The sequence below is a fragment of the Manis pentadactyla genome, chromosome 15 (genome assembly GCF_030020395.1).
Source record: "Manis pentadactyla isolate mManPen7 chromosome 15, mManPen7.hap1, whole genome shotgun sequence".
NCBI classification, from domain to species: domain Eukaryota; kingdom Metazoa; phylum Chordata; class Mammalia; order Pholidota; family Manidae; genus Manis; species Manis pentadactyla.
In genome coordinates this window covers 985,490-1,007,441 of record NC_080033.1, presented here as the reverse complement: position 1 = coordinate 1,007,441, position 21,952 = coordinate 985,490, and the positions used below count along the sequence as shown (strand labels likewise).

Below are 21,952 nucleotides of genomic sequence, written 5' to 3'. Positions count from 1 at the left end.
GGTATTTGTTGGGGGCTTCACGTGGTGCTTTTTGGACATTTGGACATTTTTCCCAAGACTTTCATTATGTTCCAATATTGTTTTCTTTCTGTTGGATCCATCCATCCATCCATTCATCCATCCTTGCATCCATCCTTGCATCCATCCATCCTTCCATCCATCCATCCATCCATCCATCCTTCCATCCAACCATCCTTCCATCCGTCTATCCATCCTTCCATCCTTCCATCCTTCCATCTAACCATCCTTCCATCCATCCAACCTTCCATCCATCCATCCATCCTTCCATCCATCCATCCATCCATCCATCCATCCATCCATCCTTCCATCCTTCCATCCATCCATCCATCCATCCTTCCATCCTTGCATCCATCCATCCTTCCATCCTTCCATCCATCCATCCATCCATCCATCCTTCCATCCATCCATCCATCCATCCATCCATCCTTCCATCCATCCATCCTTGTGTCCATCCATCCATCCACCCATATGTGCATTGCTCTTTCCATCTACCCATTATTCCTCCCTTCATTCTTCCATTCATCCACCCACCTACCCGTCATCCATCTTCCATCTATCCACCCATTTGTCCTTTCTTCTCTTCCTACTTGCCTCTAATATATTTTAAGCACTGGGGGTGAGCAAGTCAGAGGTGAACCAGAGTGCTACCTGTCAGTGAGGGACTCCTGATAGTTCACTAGAAGGATGAACAGAAACCAAGGTAGGGAGCAGAATGACCCCTGGGGTAGGGCTCATTTATTCATTCAACATCATCCTAGGCTCCAGAGATTAAAGTTAACCTATTTCGTTCTCTCAAGAACCCTAGATCCTACTAAGGTTGTTTGGACACAAGCTTAAGTAAATTTTAAGACAGAAGCATGGGGAGCAACCGCTGTCAGGGGAGAATATTCCAGGAGGAGGTGATATTTAAATCAGGCTCTGAAGAGCCAGTAGTTTTGACTTAGTAAGATGGGGAGGTGGGGTAAATTAGTGGCGAAGAGGGTTCTGTGGGGTGAGGGTGGGAAGGATCATTTTTGGTGTCAGAAGAGTTTTACAGGGAAAACACCTACTTTGATTAAAAAAACACTCCCAAGAGGCAGAGTATCAGTTTATAAATGCATTCTCAGTCCCTGCTCCCCACCCCAGTTGTGTCCATCACATGCTGTCGTGTGGCAGGAAGAGCATTTCCTTTTGACCTTGGTATCTGATAAAGCTGAATTTTAATATCACCTCGGTCCCTCCCTTGCTGTGTTGACCCTGAGAAAGAGACTTCCCCTCTCTGAGCCTCAGTCTCTTTTCTGAAGAATGGAGATAATATTGCAGGAGCATTGTAAGCCTCAGAGGCAGCTTATGAGCTGTGCCTGGTCTCCGGGCAGGTCAGGTGGTGGGGTGGAGGCAGTAAATGGGACCTGTTCTTACTGAGAGCCTGTTTCTTGTGCAGACACATTCTTAAACAGAGAATGATAGTGGGCAAGTCTGATTCACTGTACATAAGTTAACACACCAGCCTGCGAGAAAAACACAGCAGCTCTGTAAGGTGGGGTTTGAAGGGATGGAACTGAAGTCCATTCCCTGCGGAAGTGGAGAAGGGATCACAAGGCCGGGGAAATTGGAGATGGCCAGCAGGCTCGGTGATAGCAAGGATGGGGTTGCAGCAGGCGAAGAAGGAATGGGGGAGGGCAATATCTTTCTATGTTGACAGAGAGGGATGAATGCTCCTTAGGAGCCTGGTATGAGTCAGGCACTGTGTAGGGCGCTCGGTGTATGTTTCTGCCTCGGTCCTCCATCCCTGACTGCGAGGATTGTCGTCCCAATTTTGCAGATGGAGAAACTGAGGCTCAGAGTGGGGGGAAATGACCTGCCCAAGGTCACACAAGGAACAGGGGTCAGGCTTTTAATTCCGGTCTGTCCGCTTCTCAAGCCCGCTGCACGGGGCACCTTTTGAGGGGGACAAGAGGCCCATGTGGACAGCATGCAGGGAGCGTTGCAGAAAGGGCCAGGGAATGAGGTGGGCAGGACCAGATCCCCTGGGACTTTGCTGGGACAGGCACTGGAGGGCTAGCTCTGTGTACACAGGGAGCCTCGGGGTCAGGCAGGGGGGAACTAGAGGAGAGAGAACCCGAGAGGAAAGAGAAAGGGCTGCAGTGGCAGTGATGGGACAGGCTGCGGCAGGGCGGGGCCTGGGGACTGTAAGGAGGCTGGGCAGAGAGAGGCGGGACTTGGGGACTGAGGAGCTGTGGGACGTGAAGGTTAGGAAAGGGCGAGGACAGCACCCGGGGTCTGTCACTGACGAGGTAGGTGACAAAGGAGACGTCCCTGAGATGGGGACCCAAGGGAAGGCGGGTTTTGGGGAAGGAGGCTGAGCTCATTATGGCGCATGGTGAGCGTGAGGGCCTGGTGGGGGGAGGTCCAGGGGATAAGGGGTGACATGTTAAAGCAGAATGTAAAGCAAGATCTTAGAAATCTTTTTTTTCTTTCCTTCTCTTGAAAGTATGAGGAAAGTAGGGGAGATTCACAGAATCTTAGAAAATCCCACTCTGAATTTGTTTCCGGGTTTTGAAAAGAAGTAGTCAGTTCTGTGGTCCTAGGCATGTTCCTGCATCTGCCTGCACCTGTTTCCTCAGCCTTCAACCTTGGAGGTTGGGCTGGTCAAGCTGTGGATTCCTCCCAGCTCGTAACTTCTTCCTACAGCGAGGACAGATAACAGCGCTGCAACGTGGGTGGCCTCACTAGTCCCATTTTACAGATGAGGAAACTGAGGTGCCCACGGTGGCTTACCTGAAGTCATGCAGGTGGTGTTAGGGGAGCCGGGATCAGAACCCAAGTCTGCCTGCCGCAGGGCCCATTGCCCGTCTCCTCTAGATTACCTGGTTCTGCCACACCAAGTTTTGGAACAACCAAAGTGAGATGAAAGTCCCCCTTTGAAGAGAGATGTGAGCAGGTGGAGACGGAAGGGAGAACTCACTCCATGGCGTCGGGGCTCTGCGACCAGCAGCGCCTCAGCTTTGCGGTGCTCCTCCTTGGAGCCACTGGCTGCTTCCGACTTCCCAGGCCCCACTGACTGCACATGTTCACACCCCTGAAATTGCCGGATCCAAGATTTAAAGGCCTTTTTTCCTCTTGCTTTTTTTATTGACCACTGGGGTCCTCCAGAGCCCCTCTAATGTCTGGATTTTTTCCAACCTCATTTTCTGCTACGGTCTCCTCTTTCTTCTCACAAATACCCTAAGTTTCCGGAAACCGAGTGACTCACGATTGCTCTCACATCCTGTTTTCCTGCACCAGGCCTTTGTTCCGCTGCTCCTGCTGCCTTGAAGGTTCTTTTCTCACCTTAGATGTGCCTCCAAACCCCACCCGTCCATCAAAAGACCTCCCTAGGAGGGGCCCTTGGGTCACCCCCTCCCCCTGAGATTGTAGCCTCCCCAGGGCCCCGGCACATTCTGTGCTCGCTTCGGAGTGTAGTTGTGCGGTTCCAGGACGCGGCGCCCCAGAGTGAGCCCCTTCAGGAACAGGGACTGTATCCGGTTTCTCCCTCCATCCCTCCCGCTGCTTGTCCAGAACCCTCCCCAGTGGGTGTTAAGTGAATAAATGATGCCTTTCCTTCCTGGGGGCTCTAAACCCTTCTGCCCCTGAGCCAAATGACCTTATGCTTGTAATAGCCTGATGTTTCTTTATTGAAGTATCATTGATATACAATCTTATATTGGTTTCAAGTATACAACACGGGCTCAACAGTGACCCATGTTATTAATGCCTCACCCCGACTAGTGCGGTTACTATCTGTCCACAGAGGGAGGTGTTACAGAATCACTGGCTGTATTCTCCAGGCTGTACTACCATCCCCGTGACCAACTTACATTATGACTGAGAATTTTTGTGCTTCTTTATCCCCTTCTCCTTCCCTGCCCACCAAACCCAACTTGTCGCCCATGTAACCACCAGTCACTTCTCAGTGTCTATGAGTCGCCTGCTATTTTGTTTTTCCTATTCTTTTTTTTATTCCACAAATAAGTGAAATCCTAGGGTGTTTGTCTTTCTCCCTAATAGCCTGATTTCTTAAATCCCCAGACGCTTTTGTAGGAGTGAATGTCAGGCGTCCCATATGGAAGGGAAGGAGCTCTCCCTCAGGCATCGCAGTCCCCTGACCTCTGCCCCCTCCCTTTGCAGCCTGCGGGAGCTCTGAAGCCTCAGCCTACCTGGACGAGTTGCGTTTAGCCGTGGCTTGGAACCGCGTGGACATTGCCCAGAGTGAACTCTTCCGGGGGGACATCCAGTGGCGGGTGAGGGGTCAGGGCCTGGGAGCTGGGGACGACAAGGAGTTGCACTCTCCTTTCTTCCTGACATCTCGGACAGATGGTTCCATCTTCCATGATGGCCTGTCAAGCCTTCTCTTATTGTCCATCCATCTGATTGTCTGTCTGTCCCCATCTTGTACCCTCTCTCTCCATCCATCCGTCCATCCATTTGTCACCCACAGTTCTACCCCCATTGCTTGTCCTTAACCTCTGACCTCAGCTGGCCTCCTGTCTGTCTCTGGGCTCATCTCTTTCCCCATTCATCCCACCGCCGCCAGTCCTTCCACCTGGAGGCCTCTCTCATGGACGCGCTACTGAATGACCGGCCCGAGTTCGTGCGCTTGCTCATCTCCCACGGCCTTAGCCTGGGCCACTTCCTGACCCCGACGCGCCTGGCCCAGCTCTACAGCGCGGCGCCTCCCAACTCACTCATCCGCAGCCTTTTGGACCAGGCGTCTCACGGCGCAGGCAACAAAACCCCAGTTCATAAACCCTCTGCGGAGCCCCAGCTCCCTGACGTGGGGAAGGTGCTGCGGATGCTGCTGGGGGAGACGTGCGCGCCGAGGTACTACGCGGTGAGCGCCGAGGATCCCCACCAAGGCCCCGGCTGCAAGGAAAGCGTGAGCACCCAAGATCATGGGGGCGGGGCGTGTGAGCGAACGGGGGTGGGGACCGACGGGAGGGGCGGGGCCAAGCCTCACCACGCCCCCTTGCCTGCAGACGAATCTGCTCTCGGAAAGGGCTACCTCGGAACTCGCCCTGGACGCTGTCCTCGGGCAGGCCCCTTGGAGTGACCTGCTGCTCTGGGCACTGCTCCTGAACAGGGCTCAGACGGCCATGTACTTCTGGGAGATAGTGAGTGCTGACCTGTTCTCTGGTTCTGCTCTCTCCTACCTCTCTGTCCTTTACTTCCACTGGGGTCCAGTGCCCTGGTGGCAAGGTCCCCTAGCCACTGACGTCACCCCGACCCCCACCCCATCCTCCATTCCTGACCTATGCCTCCGACTGCTACTTCCTACTTTCCTTCCTTCCTTCCTCCTTTCTTTCCTTCCCTCCTTCCTTCTCTTCCTATATCATGTACTTTTCATAACCTGCCTTTCCTTTAACAGTATGTATTGGGTATTTTCCCACGTTCATACATCTGATGAATCAGTCTTATTCTTACAAAACGGTTGCTTGAATGGGGGCGTTGGACGTTCTCCTGTGGCTGATGGGAAGTCTTTTAAACACAGGCACATTTGCAAATTAGACTCATTGCCCTAGTTGCAGTGCAGAAGGGGACAAGACTAGAGGCAAGGGTGCCCAGTAAGAAGGTAACGGTGGTGTCCTCCAGGCAGCCAAGAGGAGGGCCTGCATTAAAGCAGGTAGGATGGAGGTGTTGGGACACATTTAAGAAGCTTGAAAAGTTAAAAAAAGTCATGGGACTTGAATAGGATCTAAGATAGAATTATGTTTATGCTGTAGAAATATCTTGACAGGACCTCAGCCTTGGATTGTTTTCAGCCCATCAGGTCGTCGGTTAAATATAGATTTTTTTTCCCTATTGAGATAAAATTCATGTAACATTTGTCCTTAAATGCTTTCAAACACCACCTGGGAAGCCACTTCTGCTCTGGGGAAGCTCCAAGAACCGTAGAGCAAAGGCAAGCCCCTGAGCTGCTCTCTCAGGGGGCCCCCTGCTGTATCCACACACACAGGCAGTTACCTACGAGGAGGATCTGAATTGCTCCCTTCGGCACCAACAACCAGGAATGTGAGCTCCTGCCTTCCAGGCCGCCACTGTGCTGGGGAGTAGGTGGTTCTGAGCACGTTAGTGAAAATGTCACAGTGCTCTTCTCCTGAAATTTAGCATTTTCTTTCTTCATCAGGCACTCTTCTCTTTGTTGTAGATTTTATATTAGATTCCAGAAAATTCTGAAAAAGTTGATTCTGGCAGTTTTTCAGCTTCTTTGTTGCTTTTGCGGAGGGATGGAGTTCTGAAGTTCTCTACTTCGCCATTGCAGGGGACATCTCCGGCTGCTGCCTGGCCTGCCTGTAGCCTCTGATGTCATTATAACTCCTCCTCAGCCTGTTCTAACAACCAGTCTGAGCCACCTGCCTTCTCACATTTCACCTGATGTTCAGTTTCTTCCAGATCCATCTGCAAACATCACATCATACTTGACCTCTGATGACCCTGGTTAATTTCTGACCCCTGGCTCTGTCCTTTCTCTTGGTCACAGGCTTTTTCTCTCTTTTTTCACCCCTCTGAGAACCTCACTCCAAGCTCTGACCCTGACCATGACCCAACCCCACTCTGTCTCTGCAGGGCTCCAATGCTGTGGCCTCAGCTCTTGGGGCCTGTCTGCTGCTCCGAGTGCTGGCGCGCATGGAATCTGAGGCCGAGGAGGCAGCACGGAGGAAGGACCTGGCGGCCAAGTTTGAGGGACTGGGTGTTGGTGCGCGGGGCACGGGTGCCTGGGGGCAGGGTCTGGAGCTCCCCGCGCGCCCTCTCCCCCTCCTTTCCCTCCCTCTCACGGGAATCCCTGCCCGCAGACCTCTTCGGGGAGTGCTACCGCAGCAGCGAGCACCGGGCAGCTCGCCTGCTCCTCCGTCGCTGCCCACTCTGGGGAGATGCCACCTGCCTCCAGCTTGCCATGCAGGCTGATGCCCGTGCCTTCTTTGCTCAGGATGGGGTACAGGTGAGCTTCTGGGGCATCCGCGCCCCTTCTGTCCCCAGCTGGCTTCCGGGGAGTTTGGAGGATAAGCCCCTACCGCTCCTCCTGCAGTTCTCAGCCCTCTCCCAGGAAGGGTTCTCTTCCCGTAGGAAGCCCCAGCCCCGCCACAGGAAAGGCAGCCTTCCCACAGCACAGTCCGCCCCGCTACAAGTTCCATTCCAGATACAGGAATTCCTCTCACAGGAAGTCCTTCCCAGTCCCATAGGGGATCCCATTCCTCCCAAGGGAGGGCCCGCCTCCCCCACCGGAAGTCCTTCCTACTTCCTTAAGAGTCCGCCGCCCCCCGTTACAGGTCTCCACACTAGAGTGGCCTCCCTGGACAATTACCTAGTTTTGGACAGACTCCAGTTTAGGAAATCCCACCCTTCCTGTAGGGAGTCCTCTCCTTTGGGAAGCCCTGCTTGCCCTTCCAGTCTCTCCCATTCTTTTGTTTCGAAAACTTTCTCAGTATCCTTAATCTACATCTGATGGGTTCGGGGATTCCCCCCTCAGTACAGGAAGTTCTTCCCATCCAGCAGGAAGTCCAGGTTATCCCAACAGGAAATCCCAACTCACCTGTTGGAATGGTTTGGCTGACATTTCAGATAATTACCGACTGTCCATTGCTTTGAATAGCGGTTAAATGCACGGGTTCCAGCCTGGTTCCCTGTCTGAACAGGGGCGGGGGAATTCCTACCTGTCCTCCTGTGGGTGTGGTGGGGGTTAAGTGAGCTGCTCTGTGGAAAGTGCACAGCCCAGTATCCGGCATATTGTGCTCCTAAATGGGGGCTGCTCAACTCTACTAGCTGAGACCTGGGACAGGCGGTCCCTGCACCCCCAGGAGTTCTGGGCGCCCCATGGAGCATTTGCTCTGGGCTTGGAGCTGTGGCCCAGTTCCTGCCTGGGTTCTCCAGGAGGGAGCAGTGGGGAGGGCCAGGCTGCTAATCCTCCCCACACCCCACAGTCTCTGCTGACCCAGAAGTGGTGGGGGGAGATGGACAGCACCACACCCATCTGGGCCCTGGTTCTCGCCTTCTTTTGCCCCCCACTCATCTACACCAACCTCATCACCTTCAGGTCAGTGCCCTGGGGTTAGATGGGCAGGAGTGGGTCCTCACTTTCTCTTTCCTGCTCACCTCCGGCGCCTTCCTGCTTGGTCTGTCCAGTGCCCCCTCCCTGGTGGTATGTTCTGGGAGGTGACCCTTTGGGGGCTCTCTGTGGCATCTCGGGGGTGGAGTCATCTGGCCAGTGCTCTGGGGAAAGGTCCTTCTGGGGTGACTCTAGGGGAGCCCCTCTCTGTCTCCCTGCCAAGTCTGGGTGAAGAAGTGTGGGTTTCCTGGGAGAACTCCTCTCTCCCCTCCCCCCATTTTTCATTGTGCTTCCCTCCATGCCAGGAGGTCAGATGACGAGTCCATACAGAAGGACCTGGCATTGGGAGTGGAGAGGGACATCAATGGAGAAGGGCCTGCCGGGTAAGTGAAGCCCCCGCACCACGGGAGGTACAGGGAGCAAGGCGGAGGGGAGAAGTGGGGCTTCAGGAGTTAGTGGTTCAGTGGACCCGCTGAAGATACCCAGGAGTATCCCACAACACACTCAGGCTTGGGTCAGGGTGTGGTGCTGTTGCCGAGGAGGTCCTCACTGGGGATCAGTTGGTCTCATGCTGCGCATGTGTCCATCTCGATAGGGCAAGTGGAATTAGCGAATTTGGTTCATTTAGGGATCTGTCATCTGTTTCTTTTCTGACTCCAAGGCCTTTGTTCTTCACCTCTGTGCTGTGGCCCACAGGCCTAAGCAAATAGTGTACGGAACTTCGGATAATGCCGAGGGGCAGGGGGATTATCCGGGGGATTTGGCTCTGTGTCAAGCGGACCTGAGTTCAAATCTTGGTTTTGACCTTGGAAGATACTCACCCCTGAGCCTCAGTTTCCTTTTCTGTAAAATGAAGGCACATTAGAGGTTGTACTTGTGTTAGGTTAGGCCGGGCATGCTGCCATAACAACCGTCTAAAACTCCCAGTGGCTGGCAGTAACAAAGGTTTCCTTCCACTCACGTGCCATCTGTGACTTGGCCATGGCTCTGCTCCACCTGGTCTCTGCTTGGGGTAAGTGAGTACTTCGCAGCTGAGATGCTGCTGGTCTCGTGGCAAAGGGAAGAGAGCCCTGGCGGACCACACACTGGCTCTTTAGGCCTCCACGTGGCAGTGACATGTCACTTTTGCCCTCATTTCATTAGCAAAAGCAAGTCACATGGCAATTCCTTAGCTCCTAAGTCTCCCACTGGACGGGAACCAAAATGTCTGGTGCAGAGTAATACAATGTGCCACAGTGTCAGAGAGCCGGGGGGGCTTCGTGTTTTGTGGACATAGTGTGTGTAAAATGCATATCCTAGTTCCTGGCGCATGGTAAGTGCTCAATTAATGGGGATTATTATCACTAGTACATTGTAGCATGTAGCAGTGCTTCATTCTGATGGACTTTTGGGTTGTTTCCACTTTTGGATTATCATCTTTCTGTCTGGTTTATAAAGAGAGGATGCCTCTCCAAGCCAGTTTGGTTTTCCTGTTAACTTACTGGATTTATTATCACTAGCATTATTTATTTTGGCGTGTCTGATGGGAGGTCAGAATTAAGAGTCAGGATGAAAAACTGGGTCAGAGGATCAGAACTCAGGTGAGAAGGGTCAGAGATACGAGACCAAAAAGGTCAGGGTTCAGAAACCAAATATGGTTGTATGGTCAGGGATCAGATACAGGGAAGGAGGAGCTATATGAGAACAACTGGGCTGGATAATCTGGTATGAGCGTCTGTCAGTCAGAAGTTAATATTGAGGGACAGAGCTGTCAAGCTTGGGAGCCAAGATCATGAAAGTGAGGGGGTCAGAGGTCACATAGGAGGGTAAGTCCAGGGGCCAGAGGTCAGAGGGTGGAGGAAGGCAGAGGTGGAAAGTCAGCAGTGTTGATGATAGATTTCAGAGGTCAGAGAACAAGTCAAAAGTCTAAAACATGGCAGATAGCAGACTTAGTTTCAGGTCAAGCAGGGGCAGAAGTCGTGAAGGTGTGGGGGGTCAGATGTGAATGATCAGAAGTCTTGATAATGGGAAAGTCGGGTGCAGAGGTCAGGTGGAGCCTTCCTCTCTCTTCTCCATGTCTGCCACAGGCTGGCAGAGCCCCCTGAGAAGATGCCCTCGAGGGGGTCACGGCAGCCCAGGCACGGGGTCTGCTGCGGGGGGTGTCCCCCGCGCCTACGCCGCTGGGCCCAGTTCTGGGGTGCGCCGGTGACGGTCTTCATGGGCAACGTGGTCAGCTACCTCCTCTTCCTGCTGCTCTTCGCTCGGGTGCTGCTCATCGACTCGCAGCCTGCGCCGCCCTGCACCCTGGAGCTGCTGCTCTACTTCTGGGCCTTCACCCTGCTCTGCGAGGAGTTCCGCCAGGGCCTGGGCAGTGGCTCGGGCAGCCTGGTCATGGGGGGGCCCGGGCCAGGCCCCGGCCGGGCCCCGCTGCGCCACCGACTGCATCTCTACCTCACTGACACCTGGAACCAGTGTGACCTAGTGGCCCTCACCTGCTTCCTCCTGGGTGTGGGCTGCCGGTGAGTGCCCCTGTGACCTTTGAACCCCTGGCCCCACGACAACCTCTGACCCTTCCTATCCGGGAGCGGCTCCGCTCTCTGTTTCTCTGGTGGATTGCAGCTAAAACCAACTCCGCTTATTCTTAAAACACAAACAAAATCCACTCCTGATTGAAAGTACTGCATAAAGATGTTCTAGAAGCAGTTTGCTCACACACGGTAATTGGCTTCAGGGCTGGTGGGACTGAAGTGAAAACCCCACTGCCTCTGCTGCTGTTTATTTTAGATCTGGAGGGTGCCACATGTTTCTCGAGCTCTTAAACCTGGCCCTGTAGCTGCACCACTGTCCTAGCTGAGCTTACTTTCTTCCCCCAGACATCAGGCCAGACGCCGGGCCACCCTCACCTCCTCCCACCTCCGCCTCTGCCGTTCACAGTCCCTGGTCCTGTTCTGCTCCCCGACTCTCTCTGTCCCTTCCCCTCTTCATCACTGGGCCCTCTCCCCAGCCTCCTGGACTCCTGTCTTTTCCCTCCAGTCCATCCTTTCCCAGGCGCCACAAGGGTCTTCCTACACCTAGAGCTGACCTCCCTCCCTGTGGCTCCCCAGTTCCCCTGGACAGAGCCCAAGCCCCTGGAGCTGGCAGTGGGGCCCCTACCCACGGAGAAACAGGCTCGCCCATTTCTGCAGAGCTGCTCCCATTTCTGTCCTTCATCCACACTCCAGCCTCTTTGAATGCTGCTTGCAGTTCGTTCCACACAGGGACAGAGGCTTTAACCTTGATCCTAGATATTCTGAATTGCATAGTTATAAAATAGTAATCAGAATTTTATTAGTACTGATGAATTCTTACCAGTTGCTTTAAACTTCCTTGGTCGGTTTCATATGCAGGGCAGGACACTAACTTCAGTTATTTTCATTTTCAGTCTCTGAAATGATTTCAACTTGGTTAATTATTATTTGGATGAAGTTTTACAACAAATATTTGGTGCATCGTTCATGTTTTTGTCTGTGTCAAATTTTGGCCAAAGTCTAGGCTGTTTGTGAATTTTTCTCTGTGGCTTTTAGTTTGTTCATATCGCTTTCCTGGGTCAAATTTCTTAGGTTCAGATTTCATCAGGGAGGCTTGAATGTTCTGTTGGCCTTTTAGTCTATGAAAATGAAGACCATTTCTGTTTATTTCTTAGCTAATTCAAAGAAATTGCGTGAGGAATTCCCCTCAAATATATCCTGTTGTCACAACTGAGCTGCAGAATATTAATTCATTTCTTGCAGTTTCCAGATCATGCTGTGTGGTGTGCGGAGAGAGGGCAGAGGACGTGTCGAAATGTCTTTGGGTCTTGGCCCATCCTGATCCCCCTTTCTGAAACACTTTTCCCTCCTCTCTTGGGCCCAGCCAAGTCTTAACACTTCCTTTGGGCCTCATCTTTGCTGTCTCTGTCTCTGAGTCTTTCTTTTATCCTTCCCAGACTCTGGGTCCCTCCTGTGTGCTCCCCGAATGTCCCGAGATCACCCCCAATGGTGCTCTGAGTATGGCTTGTACTATCTCTCGCCTCACAATGGATCATAAACTCCCCAAGCCACATCTATCTCATCTCCTGGCAACTTAAAACATCTTTGGAATATAGTCTGTTGTCAAAGAAATGCAGAACTATGTCCCCCGTGAACCAGACTGAACGAATGGAGAAGGCCATAGAACAGAAAGCAATGATTTTCCTCAGCCCTTCCCAGCACTCTCCGTTTCACTGCAGTTACGTCCATCAACAGTTTGGTGCACATTCTGTCTGCTCTCTTGCTACGCATTTGTGTAGACAGACACACATCTTCTATACACAAATGACATTATATTTTATGCATTCTTCTGCAGCTTTTTCCTTTTCTCTATAATATGTCCTGGCATTGTTTCCATGTCAGTATTTGCAGATATATCTTATTCTTTGGAAATGCTGCATCAGGTTCTAGAGAAGAGGTTTTAGCCCTCACTGGCTAAAGATCAGTCAGAACAGGCTTCTCCTTGCCAGAATTTAATGAATAAATGAATTATTTTCATAAGGCAGTGTGACAAAAATTCTGAACTTCAAGAGATAAAAATCAGGTGAAAAGTTTCTCCACAAAGTCTCTTTCATTTTCTACTCAAGATAACATGAAGTTATAATCAGATAGTAGCTGCTCTGGGTCCAGTACCCTGTTGGTGATGTTTCTTTTTCTTTTTTTTACAAAGGCCTAGGAGTTAGGATATAGCTCTTTTTGATGAGAGCAAAGAGATTTGTGAGCACAACCTAGTGACTATTTACAAGGGTTGAAGGGACCTGACACCCCCTTTGATAATCTAGATGACTGAAAGCAATAACCCCATACTCTTTTCTCAGTTGACTTATTGAGAGTCATGTTTCTTCTTTGCTGCTTTAGAAATGCTACAAAGTAATTCTACGTGAATAATTTATTCAAACAGCAAGATAAGAGAGTTTGTAGAACTCTGTGCTTCTGTTTATTGCTTGTATTTTGTATAAAGTATCTTTGCGATGAAAGAGCTAAGGCCATGTACTACCATGCTTTAGGAATACCAGTGATATTTTAGATATTTTTTTCAAGCTCACCATTTTCTAGGTTAGGGAAGAATTATTGCATGGGAAAAAAATCCAACATCTTGGTTTACAAAAGAGAAATTTCTAATGATCTTAAAAAAATGAATGGATGAATCATTTTGTTTCACCAGTCTCTTCTGGATAGACATTTCAGTTGCTTCTAGTTTTTTATTATTCTAAAGTAATAAAATTTTACATCCCGGATTTAAACTTTGTGGGTCAAAGGGTACTTATATTCTTGACATGTTTAGATTTCCTTGTAAAATAGCTTCTCCTGTTTACACACCTACCATCAAGGTAAGAGAGTGCCCCCTGGAGGAAATGCTGGGCAATTACTGATACTTTGAATCTTAAAATTGTAGCTCTCAATTTAACTTTCAAATTTTTTGCCAATCTGATGGGCAGAAATGACCTCTTCTTTTTAAATATGCGTCCCTGAGTACTAGTTAGTTTGGACTCTTTTGATAGCTAATGACTGCATGTACTTCTGTCATTGTATTTTCATAGCCTTTGCCCCCATTTTTATTTATAAATCTCGTGTGTGTGTGTGTGTGTGTGTGTGTGCGTGTTTTGTAAATACTCTCCTTATTTTCTAGACCCTAATAGTTGGTGGTTTTGTTCTAAATACCCTTTCACAGTCTGCAGCCTGTCTTTCCACTTTTGTATGTTATCTTAGACAAATGACCTAGTTTTCTTTCATTCTTTAACTTTTCCTTTTAAAGTAACCTGAGATTTATAAAAAATATTGCAAAATCAGTACAAACAATTCTGGTATACTTTTCACCCAGATATCCCAAATTTTTAACATCCTACGTTATCAAAAGCAGGAAATCTTCAAATTTTACCAACTGTCCACCAATGCCCATTGTCTTGTCCAGGAGCTAGTCCAGGACCCCATGTTACCTTAGTTGTCATCCTCTCTGATCTGGGACAGTAATTCAATTCTTTGGCTATTATGACCTTGACTCTTGAACATTCCAAGCCAGTTATTTTGTAGAAATTGCTTCAGCTTGGGTTTGTCTAATGTTCCCTTAGTATCAAAATAAGGGTAAGCATTTTTTAGGTTTTTGCCTTGCTCTGTCCATCATATTTGTTCTTTTGATGCACAGAAATTTTATATTTTAAAGTAGTTAACTTCATCAACGTTTTCCTTTATTGTGATCTTGTGATTTGTATATGACTTTTTTTCTTACATGACATCTTACCCTGTCTCAAGCTCATGAAGAAATTCTACATTTTCTTTTGAAGAGTTTAGCATTTTTGTCTTTTGTTGTAGGTTTTTAACCTATCCAGAGTTTAAATACATGATGATTTAATAGGGATATAATTTTAATTTTCCCCATAGAGATTGCTGATATTATTTGACCTTCTTTGTGAATTGTTACCCCTTTATCTGCTTGTCTTCCAGTTAGGTCCTTTGTCTTCTGCTTATTGGGTTGCTGGAACTCTGTTTTGCCTTTTATAGGTTGGACAGTTTCTGGCAGTTTTCTCAACTTGATTGTTACAGGAACCTCTCAGTTTTTTGCTAAGGTCGTCGTTCATGCAGCCGTTTTTTTTTTTTTTTTATCATTAACCTACAATTACATGCAGAACATTGTTTACTAGGCTCCCTACCCCCTTCACCAAGTCCCCCCCACAATCCCCATTACAGTCACTGTCCATCAGCATACTAAGATGCTGTAGAATCACTGTCTTCTCTGTGTTGCACAGCCCTCCCCATGCGCCCCCCCAAATTATACATGCTAATCGTAATGCCCCCTCTCTTTTTCCCTGCCCTTATCCCTCCCTTCCCACCCATCCTCCCCAGTCACTTTCCCTTTGGTAACTATTAGTCCATTCTTGGGTTCTGTGATTCTGCTGCTGTTTTGTTCCTTCAGTTTTTCTTTGTTCTTATACTCCACAGATGAGTGAAATCATTTGGTACTTGTCTTTCTCCACCTGGCTTATTTCACTGAGCATAATACCCTCTAGCTCCATCCATGTTGTTGCAAATGGTAGGATTTGTTTTCTTCTTATGGCTGAATAATATTCCATTGTGTATATGTACCACCTCTTCTTTATCCATTTATCTACTGATGGACACTTAGGTTGCTTTCATTTCTTGGCTATTGTAAATAGTGCTGCAATAAACATAGGGGTGCATCTGTCTTTATGCAGCCCTTTTTAAATAGGTGCCAGTGCCCTGCGAGGCCCAGCTTAGCACTGAAATCTGAGTAAACCCCAGGTGGATCCAAAGATCCCGGTTCCAGCCCCAGGAAGCCACAGCCTCAGCTCACACTTCGCCTCGTGATTTCCGGGAAGACTCGAGATTTTCTTTGCATCCTTTGAGCCTTGAGTGACCCCTGCTGCATCTCCCCCACCCCAGGCTGACCCCCGGCCTGTATGACCTGGGCCGCACTGTCCTCTGCCTCGACTTCATGGTCTTCACGTTAAGACTGCTTCACATCTTCACGGTTAACAAACAGCTAGGGCCCAAGATCGTCATCGTGAGCAAGATGGTGAGGGGGCGGGGCCGGAGGAGGACAGGGGCGGGGCCAGAGTGGGTCGGCGCATTGCGCAGGCTGGTAGGGGCGGGGCTTTGGGCCCGGAGCGGGGGCGGAGCCAGAACGGGATTGGCGGGGTCGGCCTGTCTCACGTCCTTTCTCACAGGTGAAGGACGTGTTCTTCTTCCTCTTCTTCCTGGGCGTGTGGCTGGTTGCCTACGGGGTGGCCACGGAGGGGCTCCTCAGGCCCCAGGACCGTGACCTCCCGAATATCCTGCGCCGCGTCTTCTACCGGCCCTACCTGCAGATCTTTGGGCAGATCCCCCAGGAGGACATGGACGGTTAGGAGGGATGATTGGGCCCGACTGCGCCTCTCTGTCCGCCTGCCCTGGGTCTCTGTCTGGCCCATCTCTGAGTGTCCCCCTTCACAGTGGCCCTCATGGAGCATATCAACTGCTCGTCGGAGCAGGGCATCTGGGCGCGCCCACCCGGGGTCCAGGCGGGCTCCTGTGTCTCGCTCTATGCCAACTGGCTGGTGGTGCTCCTCCTCATCGTCTTCCTGCTCGTGGCCAACATCCTGCTGCTCAATTTGCTCATTGCCATGTTCAGGTGAGGCCCGACTGCTGTTGGATCAGACCTCTGCTAGCATGACCCTTGACCCCAGCGTGCCTCTTAATCCCAGCTTGACCCTGACCCCCAGCCTCGTTCTTTTACCCAGCCTAATCAATTCTATCTTTAGTCGCTGAACTCTGTCTGACTCACATCTAACACAGGCTTATCTCAAAACCCAGCCAGATGCTGCTCCTGACCTGGACTTTGGACTCTGAACCTCTCGCTCAGCTCAAGGCTAGACATTCAAACACTTTTTTACTGTGACAACATATATAACATAAAATTCGCCATTTTTGCTATTTTTAAATGTATGACTCAGTGGCATTGCTTACATTCATAGTGTCATACAACCGTCACCACTATTTCCCAAACATTTTCATCATTCCAAACAGAGGGAGTGTACCCATTATGTAAATGTTAACTCCCCATTCTGCCTCCCCCAGTCCCTGGTAACCTCTAATCTACTTTCAGTCTCCATGAATTTGTCTGTTCTAGATGTTTTGTATAAATGGACTCACACACTCTATGTCCTTTTGTGTCTGGCTTATTTCCCTTAGTATAACGTTTTCAGTGTTCATCCACGTTGTATCCTGTGTCAGTACTTCATTCCTTTTCTTGGCTGAATAATATTCCATAGTGTGCATCTAAGACATTTTATTTATCCATGCATCTGTTGATGGCAACTTGGATTGTTTCCATCTTTTGGCTAGTGGAATAATGAACATTGGTGTTCACATATCTTCGTTTGAATCTGTTTTAATTTTGAGGTATATTTCTAAAATACAATGCTGGGTCATATAGTAATTTTTTGTTTAGTGTTTTGAGGAACCACTGAACTGTTTTCTATAGTGGCTGTAGAAAATTTTACCCTTTTTACCTTCCCATTAGGGATATATGAGGTTACAATTTCTCCACATCCTTGCCAACAGTGGTTTTTTTTTTTAAGACATTATAGCCATCCTAGTGGGTATGAACTGGTATTTCATTGTGGTTTTGATTTGCATTTAAGGACTAATGATGTTGAGCTTCACAATGTGCTTATTGCCCATTGTACATCTTCTTTGGAGAAATGTCTGTTCAAGTCCTTGCCCATTTTTTTAATTGGGTTGTGTTTTTGTTACTGAATTGTGGCAGTTCTTTATATATTCTGGATTTTAAACTATCAGGTATATGATTTACAAATATTTTCTCCCATTCTCTTGGTTGTCTTTTCCTTTTTTTAAATAAAATCCTTTGATGCACAAAAGTCTTAAATTTTGATGAAGTCCAGTTTACCTATGTTTTCTTTTGTTCTTGGACTTTTGGTGTCATACCTAGGGACCCACTGCCAAATCCAAAATCATGAAGATTCACTCCTGTGTTTTATGGTTTTAGCTCTTATATCAGGTTGTCGGTCCGTTTTGACTTAAGTTTGTATGTGAAGTGAGGTAGGGGTTCAACTTCATTCTTTTTAGATGTGGAAATTCCATTGTTCCAGGCCTATTTGTTGAAGACAACGTTTTTCCCCCTTTCAGTGGACTTGGCATCCTTGCTGAAAATCCATTGGCCATTGTAGTAGTTTCCTCAGGCTTCCCTAACAAAGTACAAAAAAAATGGGTTGCTTGAAATAACAGATATTTATTGTCTCACAGTTCTGGAAGCTAGAAGTCCAAAGTCAAGGTATGGACAGGGTAGGTTCTTTCTGAGGCCTCTGAGGGAGAATCTTTTCCATGCCTCTTTCCTAGCTTATGGTGCATTGCTGGCAATCTTTGGCTTGTAGATGCATCATTGCAATCACTGTTTCCATCTTCGTCTTATCTCCTTGTGTGCATGTCTGTTTCAAATGTCACTTTTTATAAAGAAAGGAGTTGTATTGAATTAAAGACCTGCCCTCAAGACTTCGTTTTAACTTGATTACTTTTGTCAAGACCCTGTTTCAATAAGGTCACATTCTGAGGTATTAGGGATTAGTACTTCAACTTACCCTTTTTGAGGGGACACAATTCAACTCATAACACTCATAGATGTAGGGGGTTTATTTCTGGATTCTCAGTTCTCCATTACTTGGCATGTCTATTTTCTGCAGTATCACATTGTTTTGGTTTTATAGCAAATTTTGAAGTTGGAAAGTGAGTCCTCTGACTTTGTCTTTTTCAAAATTGTTGAGGACTTCTTGCAATTTCATATGAATTTGAGGAAATTTCTCCATTTGAGAAATTTGAAAAGTTTCTATAAGAACAGTCATTGGAATATCGGAATCATATCAAATTTGTAGATTGCTTTGCATAATATTGCCATTATAACAATATTAAATCTTTGTACTCATGAACACAGGATGTTTTTCCATTTACTTAGGTATTCTTTCAGCATTGTTTTGTAGTTTTCAATATACAGGTCTTTCACCTTCTTGGTTAAATTTATCCCTAGGTGCTTCATTCTTTTAGATTCTGTTGTAAATGGATAGCTTTCTTTATTTTATTTTTGGCTGTTCATTGCAGGTGTATAGAAACATAGTTGGTTTTTGTCTATTGATCTTGCACCCTGCCACTCTGCTGAATTCATTTATCAGCTGTAGTAGCTTTCCTGGAACTCTCTTGGATTTTCTATATATAGGATCATCTCATCTGTATTCTTCCTTTCCAATTTGGATGCCTTTTATTTCTTTTTCTTGTTTAATTGCTTTGGTTAGACCTTCCAGTACAATGATGAATAGCAGTGGTGAAAGTGGGCATCCCTGACCTTACGGGAAAGTTTTCAGTCTTTCTTCATTGAATATGGTGTTAGCTGTGTGTTTTTCATGTTGATGTTTCCTTCTATTACTACTTTTCCGAGTTTTTCTTTCTTTTTTTAACATCACAAAAGGGTGTTAGATTTTGTCAAATGCCTTCTCTGTAACAATTGAGATGATCATGTGGTTATTTCCAACTTTGTTCTATTTAGGTGGTGTATTTCATTGAGTGATTTTTGTATGTTGAACTACCCTTGCATTCTTGGGATAAATTCTTTCAATATGCTGCTAAGGTAGGTTTGCTAGTATTTTGTTGAGTATTTTTGCATGTATATTCATGCACGATACTGGTCTGTAATTTTCTTTTTTGGTGATATCTTTATCTGACTTTGATGTCATGGTAATGCTGGTCCCTTAGAATGAGTCAGGAAGTGTTCTCTCCATTTTTTGGGAACAATTTAAGAACTGCTGTTAATTCTTTTAAACATGTTTGGTAGGATTTACCAGTGGAGCCATCTGGTCCTAGCATTTCGTTGTTGTTATTGTTGGGACATTTTTGATTAGTGATTGAATCTCTTTATTTGTTATAAAATCTTCTTTCTATTTCTTCCTGAGTCAGTTTAGGTAATTTGTGTGTTTTTAGGCATTTGTCCGTTTCATCTAGGTCATCTAATTTGCTGGTATGCAGTTGTTGATAGTATTCTTTTATAATCCTTTTTACTTCTGTGAAGTCAGTAGTAATGTCGCCATTTTCATTTCTGATTTGATTATTTGTGTTCAGGCTGACTTTTGAACCTGACTCCTAACCTCTACCTAGTTTCATGACACTGTTCACAACTTGTCCTCTGACATCTCACCCTTGGCCCTCCTAACCCAATTTCTAATCTAATCCTCTAATAAACTCTGACTTTATTGATCTTGACATCCGCCTGCTGCCTTGGACTTCAGATACTGCCTGACATCTATCCTTGATCCTCCGCCCCTGACTGGGCCTTGACTTCTGGTGACCCTTCGTCTTCGCTTCTCTACAGCTACACCTTCGGCAAAGTACAGGGCAACAGCGACCTCTACTGGAAGGCGCAGCGCTACAGCCTTATCCGGGAATTTCATTCCCGTCCTGCGCTCGCCCCACCGCTCATTGTCATCTCACATGTGCGTCTCCTCGTCCGACGATTGCGCAGGCGCCGAGCCAGCTCGTCGCCCTTCCCGGCCTTCGAGCATTTTCGTGAGAGAGGGTCTTGGCTCAAAAGAAACACGGGGTGTTGGGACCCGGAGGAAAAGAAGAGCTTGAATAGGTTGGGGGGATGCCCAGAAGCAATAATGGGCGGGGCTTAGGATGCGAGGGGGTGGAGTGTGGATGTTAAGGGCGTGGCCTGGGATTGCTCTGGTGTTTTGGGTGAGGAGGCTGGGCCTGGGGGGAGCGTGACTCGAGGGGGCGGGCCCTTTGACTGCATCTGACCCGGCCCTCCAGGAATCCACCTGTCAAAGAAAGCAGAGCGGAGGCTGTTGACGTGGGAGTCGGTGCAGAAGGAGAATTTCCTAATGGCGCGCGCGCGGGACAAGCGGGAGAGCGACTCCGAGCGTCTGAAGCGCACGTCGCAGAAGTGAGGGCGGGGTCTTCCGGGGGCGGGGCTTCCAGCCTCCAGTGAGGATACCGAGACTTGGGGCTATCGCTTGCCAGGGGCCGGGCTAGAGGCGGAGCCTGCGGGGTGGGGTCCAGGAATGCTAGGGAGGAGGGCGGACCTCTAGGGGGCGGGGCTTCCTATGGGGCGGGGCTTCCTATGGAGCGGGGCTTCAGAGCTGCGGGCACCGCCTGAAGCCCCAGGCCTGCAGGGTGGACATGGCCTTGAAGCAGCTGAGACAGATTCGCGAGTACGAGCAGCAGCGTCTGAAGGGGCTGGAACAGGAGGTGAGGACTCCGGGTCAGGCTGGGGGAGTGCGCCAGGCTGGGAACAGTGGGGTTCTGGTCTGGTGCCCTGATGTCTCTCCTGCTCCCCAGGTCCAGCACTGTAGCCGTGTCCTGGAATGGGTGGCCCAGGCCCTGAGCCGCTCTGCGTTGCTGCCCCCAGGGGAACCACCTCCCCCAGTCCCACCTGAGCCCAGAGGTCAGTGTGTAGGGTCCACCTGTGTGTGTCTCTGGCCTCTGTGACCACCTACATCTGTGTCCCTGCTTTCCAGATCTCTGTTCCCCTATGTCTTGAGTGTTTTCCTCTCTTTCACTTGCCCTTCCTTTGTCCCTGGGTCAGTATTTCAGTCTCTGGGCTTTTTATGCTTCTCCTTGTTTTCTCTTCTCTCCCTGCCATCCATTTTCTCTTCTCTCTTCCCCCTAGACTAAGCCCGGCTGGCAGACCTCAAGGAGTAGCCCCCACGGGGAGTTTTTGCTCCCAAGTAAGGTCTAGCTGGTCTTCATTCCCTTCACCTGATGACCTTGTCCTTGAAGCGCGCCCCATGCCGATGGACTAGCAGCTGGGCCGCTATTGGGACCACCACAGGGAGTGTCATCCCTGTGAACCACAGCGGGAACCAGGCCTCCTCTGGGCGGATCGGCCTCTGGAGCCCAGGCATTGCCCCTTAGGAGGCCGTGCCGCAGCCCGCCGGGCAGGGGAATGCTACAGGGTTATTGGGGTGCAGGGACCACAGACCCCACTCGCAGCTCCCCACACTGGGGAAATAAAGCCATTTGAAAGGAGTAGGATCTGGATGCTTGATTCTTCAGGAGCCAGTGGGTATCTAGATCCTTCGGGATGGGGGCTGGAGCTGGCGGTGGGCGTGGAATCCTTGGTCGCTTTGCTGCCCTGTTTCAGGTATCTTCAGGTCTGTTGCCTCCTCTCAGTCCTGCTGTTCCTGTGAGGCTTAGGTCCAGCCCTCTTGTCTGTGCTATTTTGATGGCTGTAACTGCCCTGGGACAGGAGCCTCAACCATCTGCACCCTCCCTAGCTTTTACTTTCCAGTGGAAAAAGAACTCTAATAATAAGCAAATTATTTCCTGGAGTAGGGGTGGGTGGGCGCTG

At 48.9% G+C, this 21,952-nt stretch overlaps 1 protein-coding gene across 5 annotated transcripts in view; it reads left to right on the top strand.

Annotated features, from left to right (window-relative positions):
• TRPM4 (transient receptor potential cation channel subfamily M member 4) overlaps positions 1-21,630 on the top strand; it is a 31,629-nt gene extending 9,999 nt beyond the window's left edge. For 2 of the 5 annotated variants that reach the window (XM_036885654.2, XM_036885653.2), the window contains exons 10-25: positions 4,168-4,280; positions 4,574-4,915; positions 5,016-5,150; positions 6,604-6,733; positions 6,831-6,976; positions 7,956-8,068; positions 8,386-8,463; positions 10,147-10,578; positions 15,505-15,637; positions 15,789-15,963; positions 16,054-16,231; positions 19,973-20,166; positions 20,413-20,545; positions 20,775-20,850; positions 20,941-21,046; positions 21,272-21,630. In XM_036885654.2, coding sequence (XP_036741549.2) covers positions 4,168-4,280; positions 4,574-4,915; positions 5,016-5,150; positions 6,604-6,733; positions 6,831-6,976; positions 7,956-8,068; positions 8,386-8,463; positions 10,147-10,578; positions 15,505-15,637; positions 15,789-15,963; positions 16,054-16,231; positions 19,973-20,166; positions 20,413-20,545; positions 20,775-20,850; positions 20,941-21,046; positions 21,272-21,276 — 2,489 coding nt within the window. In that variant the 3' untranslated portion in view covers positions 21,277-21,630. Of the gene's footprint in view, positions 1-4,167; positions 4,281-4,573; positions 4,916-5,015; positions 5,151-6,603; positions 6,734-6,830; positions 6,977-7,955; positions 8,069-8,385; positions 8,464-10,146; positions 10,579-15,504; positions 15,638-15,788; positions 15,964-16,053; positions 16,232-16,413; positions 16,585-19,889; positions 20,167-20,412; positions 20,546-20,774; positions 20,851-20,940; positions 21,047-21,271 lie in introns of those variants that run through there. The other 3 variants (XM_057493562.1, XM_057493563.1, XM_036885655.2) reach the window with 3 other exon arrangements.
• The last annotated feature ends 322 nt before the right edge of the window (positions 21,631-21,952 follow it).